The sequence below is a fragment of the Pygoscelis adeliae genome, unplaced genomic scaffold, assembly GCF_000699105.1.
Source record: "Pygoscelis adeliae isolate BGI_AS28 unplaced genomic scaffold, ASM69910v1 Scaffold222, whole genome shotgun sequence".
NCBI classification, from domain to species: domain Eukaryota; kingdom Metazoa; phylum Chordata; class Aves; order Sphenisciformes; family Spheniscidae; genus Pygoscelis; species Pygoscelis adeliae.
In genome coordinates this window covers 5,795,678-5,800,650 of record NW_008824309.1, presented here as the reverse complement: position 1 = coordinate 5,800,650, position 4,973 = coordinate 5,795,678, and the positions used below count along the sequence as shown (strand labels likewise).

Genomic DNA, 4,973 nt, shown 5'->3' with positions numbered 1-4,973 from the left:
CATGGGTTTTTTTTTTCTAACCCCAATAGTAGGCATGAGTGTTGCTCCCAAACACCAGCTGGCAAGGTGCGAGATGCTGTCTGGCAGCTGAGTGCTCCCGCTCGTGCACGGGCTGCGTCGGCTGTGTGAAGCGTGAGGAAAATCCTACATAAAACTCCGTCAATCTTGGAAGCACCCTGTTTATATTCTCTTCGTGTTGTCTCATTAGCGCAGAAACTTGCTTTCGCGTGAGCATTGCCACCAAAATAGTTGCCTAATATAATTAAAGCTCCTGGCTCTTTAAATTTGATGGGTGATAAAAAAAGGCGTCATGTCTTCATGAATTAAAAGCTTGCACGGTTGCACAGTCTCATTCAATCTGTCTCCTCACTCCCTTCAGAAACACTGCGGTGGTCCACAAGGCTTTGGACGCACGTCAACGAAGCATTCGCCCCCGGCGGCACATCCTGCAGGCTTTGTAACCGCTGTGCTGGCCCTAATGTTTTATGCAGCCCGGGTCCAGAAGAAACTCTGTAGGGGAAGTCTGCAGGATTTAGATGGAGTTACTGACCTCGAGTGCAGTCGCTCTGAAGTTATTGACAGTTCGTTCCCGTGAACGCTGCTGTGCAGACACGCTAAATTATTTTCTTTCTTCCAAAAAGTCAATGTGCTGTTACAAAATTTACTCGGCGTTCCACCATGTACCGTAATTTTGCCGTGATATTCCCAGTGAAATATTACTGTTTATGTCTGTGTAATAAGAATGGAAAGAAAATATGCTTTTCTTAAGAAGACATGGATGCAAATCCTATTTAGGATGGGTTTCATGTTTGCAGCACTGGGAGGTTTGGCACTGATGGAAATCATGTGTGTAGTTAGTTGTTTTACGCACTGCGAGTCTCAGATGACTGGGATTATGTTCTTCCAATATAACAAGGTTATCCATTTAATAAGTGGAGAGAGATGAGTCGGAGCACAACCCTAGATCCCAGCTCTCATGAATTTAACAAGTAAGGACAGTCTGAATCTGACCTTTCCACTCTGAAAAGACAATCCTTACTGAACAGCACATGCAATTAAAATTTTTCATCCTCTTCAAATTTTGACTAGTAGAATCGGAGCAAACAACCTTATCAGTGTGACACTGGACCTTTCATTTGAGATGCTGTTAAATCTAGATTTAATTTTTACTGCTCTAAGAAAAGAAGATACTGAGAGGGTGTAAATTACACTTAAAGGGTCAGGCCATTTTTTACTGCACAGTAATGCAGTAATGCCTGAGGGAGCCTGGCATTCACTGAAATCTGATTCAGCAGTTGTCTTAATCAGCTACTAAATGCGCATGTTGTCTGTGCAAAAGGAAGGGGGGGTCACTTCAGCCATCAGGGTGGATCTGGGTAACCTCTACTGGAGGTCACGGGTACTCCTTGCGTTTACAGTGTGCCATATCTCTGTGCACAGGCAACAGGACAAGCTGCTAAATCGGCAAGGACAGTTGTCATCACTGGTATTCCAGATGGCCTTCTGCACAATGATGTCATGACTGACATACTGATGATTCACTTCCAAATGTCGAAGAATAACGGGGGAGATGTGGAAGAAGTAACGTATCCAACAGTGAGAAAAGGCGTTGCATATGTAACTTTTGAAGATCAAGAAGGTATTTAGATTAACATGCTAAATACAGCCATCCCCCAAAGAATTAGTCCTAGAATGTTAATCCTAAACCCTAACCTAAATCCTGGTACTAGGATTGTACAGTACTGGGAGACTAACACCTCTCTTTTAGTCAGACAAAGTTTTAGGGTTTTATTTCCGTTCGGTGAAGACATGATTCTGAACAGGCTTTGTGCAAATCATTTGTTATGTTTGTTTTTAGGAATAAGTTTATACCATGCATAACAGATATGGTTTTTGTAGTCAGGCCTTTGAGATTAAATCTCTGCCAATTAATGTTATTAGAAGACAGGCTTCTGTCTCTCTGAACAATTTTGACTAATACATAAAATACTAGGCAAGAGTATTGAATCACCTGCGTGTGTGTACGGGAAATTGTTAGGGAAAGCATCAAGAGAAAATCACCTGTGAAGCGTTCCGCCCTCAGACCAGCAATGGCGCATTATCTTACTGTGCAGCAAGTGAATCTGGCTTTCTCTTTAGTTGTAGAGCGTGTTCTAAAGAAGGATGAACATCGACTAGAAGACAAGAGGTTGTCCAGATACTATCCGCTGAACGTAACCCGTTACTGTGAAAATGTAAGCTCATTCATAATAAAAGGACCTGGGGGTGCTGGTCGACAGCCGGCTGAACATGAGCCGGCAGTGTGCCCAGGCGGCCAAGAAGGCCAAGGGCATCCTGGCCTGTATCAGAAATGGTGTGGCCAGCAGGAGCAGGGAAGTGATCGTGCCCCTGTACTCGGCCCTGGTGAGGCCGCACCTCGAACACTGTGTTCAGTTTTGGGCCACTCACTACAAGAAGGATGTTGAGATGTTGGAGCGTGTCCAGAGAAGGGCAACGAGGCTGGTGAGGGGTCTGGAGAACAAGTCTGATGAGGAGCGGCTGAGGGAACTGGGGTTGTTCAGCCTGGAGAAAAGGAGGCTGAGGGGAGACCTCATTGCTCTCTACAACTACCTGAAAGGAGGCTGTAGCGAGGTGGGGGTCGGTCTCTTCTCCCAAGTAACTGGCGAAAGGACGAGAGGAAATGGCCTCAAGTTGTGCCAGGGGAGGTTTAGATCGGATGTGAGGAAAAATGTCTTTACTGAAAGAGTGGTTAAACATTGGACCAGGCTGCCCAGGGAAGTGGTGGAGTCACCATCCCTGGAAGTATTTAAAAGACGGGTAGATGAGGCGCTGAGGGACATGGTTTAGTGGGCATGGGGGTGTTGGGTTGACGGTTGGACTCGATGATCTTAGAGGTCTTTTCCAACCTTAATGATTCTATGATTCTATAATTTATCTAGTTGTACTTCCATTGCTATGTTAACCATTACTTAACTTCTCTAATTCAAATCTCTAGGTCTTCAGCTCTGTCACATCTGTCCTCAATATGTCTATTTTCAAAGATCAGTTTGTTTTAGAAGATCTGATAGAAGAATTTAAAAAGAAGAGCACAGCTTTGAGCTTTGGTCCTTTGCAATCCAACGGGCATATTTCTGTTCAAGGCTCATTTCCAGCAATCGAACTGCTGAGAGACTTTCTCTTACTAAAAGCAAAATGCCTTTCAGAGAAGGACAAAAGAGAAGAAAGTAGGTCCCATCAGAGACCAAAGAGGAGGCAACAGCAACACAGCCTTACCACGGGGACGAGTAATTTCATTCGTGATGCAGGTGGGGAAAAACAAGTGGTTGTTCTTGACACAGATATATATCACTACATGAAGTACTTTTTTCCCAGGACATTCCTAGTAAATGATGACGTTGTAATTTCTGACATCACTGATGGTGATATAACTATGGTATATATTGAAAATGCTGGAAGTAGGTCTGATGCTGGACAGGTATTGCGAGTCAAAGAGAAAATCGAAAATCAGTCTATGAAACTCCATAATGCTTTACGTAAAGAAAGGATCTACTTCAAAGAGCACGTCAGAGATGAAAAGCGGAGGTACAAATGGGTGTGTGAAAGTCTAAAACCCCATTACCCTTCTGTTTTGGTCATTCCCTATGATACTCACATTGATGTTATAGGAAATTCTTCTGAGACACTTGAATTTACGAAGGATGTGAGCAGTAAGATTCAGAGCCTGTTTCAAACCAGGTAGAAAGTTAGCGTTCGTGGTGTTTACACATTGTGCTTCTCATACAGACTGTACTGGTGCAACCTGTGCACCTCTGTGTCACTGCAGATCTGTCACATGCCTCCCACTCGCAGGCTGGGAAGTCTGCACATCAGGGTGAACAAGCCCATTCCCCCCAAATACCAAATTAAGTTCAGAACAGGAAAGAAATGATCTCTGTATCTCTTGTGAGCTCAGGGACCTGAGAAGTTAGGCCTCCTCTGTCAGACACAGCCGCCTTTTTCCTTTTGTTAGCTGTGTTCTGGGCACATGCACACTCGTTCTGTCTTGCTGTCAGGATATGATGAGAAAAGAGGGGTTTTTTAAAGAGTTCTCATTAGCGTAGGAAGCCAGACTGACAAAGCTGAGCAAGCCAACCTGATATGAAATACTGCGTGGAAGTTGAGTTACGTTTCTTTGTGCAAGGAGATGACCACTGAAAACAGGAATGGTGGCCTTTTTCTGATGCCTTTATCTGCAGAAGGAAGTCCTCGTCTTTGAGATGAAGAAAGAAGGTAGAGCTTTGATACTTGAGGGGACAGAATGCTTATTAAATTTACAGGCTTGTCATGTCCTGAGAAAGACATTAGAAGATGGCATTGGAGGCTCTCGACAGTAGAAAATAAGTGAGTTTGTTTTCATAGGAGCAGTAACGTTTTTTTTCCCCAGCTGTAACGGCATCTGCAGCATCCCTTGCCAATGTGTTATTTAGACATGAAAGTATATCCAGAGTTTTGATGTGAAAATCTTGGGGCATCTAGATGTTTGAATCAGCTTCTGTTTATGCAAATCCGTTTCTATATCCATTACAAGAGTGCAAATGCCTATCCTAGTTTAGGCTTTTTAAAAAACCAGTTTAGAAATTTTTTTTTTTTGTGGTATCAGTGTGTTCAGAATTCTCTGTCAAAACATACAGAGCACTGGCTCTTTTGTCTTATGTGCAGGAAAAGATTTAAGTTTTTATGCCATTAAAGAAATTAGTTATACAAAATATCGTGTCCATGTTCTTTTAATGAACCTCCAGACTTCTGGTTGGAAGCCCAAACCTAAAGCCTAAGAAATGCTTTAGGCATTTTCTTGTCATACTGATTATCCATTGCAATTACGCCAATGAAAGATAAAAGTTGTTAAACTAGTGCCGACGCTGTGTATTGAAACACACTGTCAAAGTGGGAAGAGGATGAGCTTAAGTACTTTGGTGAATTGGAGGGGGGGGAGT

At 43.2% G+C, this 4,973-nt stretch overlaps 1 protein-coding gene across 2 annotated transcripts; it reads left to right on the top strand.

Moving 5' to 3' along the window:
• The first annotated feature begins 38 nt into the window (after positions 1-38).
• RBM43 (RNA binding motif protein 43) lies at positions 39-4,739 on the top strand. 2 transcript variants are annotated; one of them, XM_009318961.1, is made up of 4 exons: positions 39-521; positions 1,441-1,639; positions 2,140-2,234; positions 2,996-4,739. In XM_009318961.1, exons 1-4 carry the CDS (start codon positions 486-488, stop codon positions 3,737-3,739), a joined length of 1,074 nt encoding a protein of 357 aa, XP_009317236.1. In that variant the 5' UTR covers positions 39-485; the 3' UTR covers positions 3,740-4,739. The 2 variants fall into 2 exon arrangements, with proteins under 2 accessions (XP_009317236.1, XP_009317237.1); XM_009318962.1 differs by lacking the exon at positions 39-521 and adding an exon at positions 551-727.
• The last annotated feature ends 234 nt before the right edge of the window (positions 4,740-4,973 follow it).

Excerpts from the sequence above, each read along its gene's own strand:
- RBM43 (XM_009318961.1), top strand. The coding sequence starts at position 486 with ATGCAGCCCGGGTCCAGAAGAAACTCTGTAGGGGAA. Across the intron at positions 522-1,440 it reads GAAGAAACTCTGTAGGGGAA|GCAACAGGACAAGCTGCTAA; the intron begins GTCTGCAGGATT and ends CTCTGTGCACAG. Across the intron at positions 1,640-2,139 it reads AACTTTTGAAGATCAAGAAG|TTGTAGAGCGTGTTCTAAAG; the intron begins GTATTTAGATTA and ends CTTTCTCTTTAG.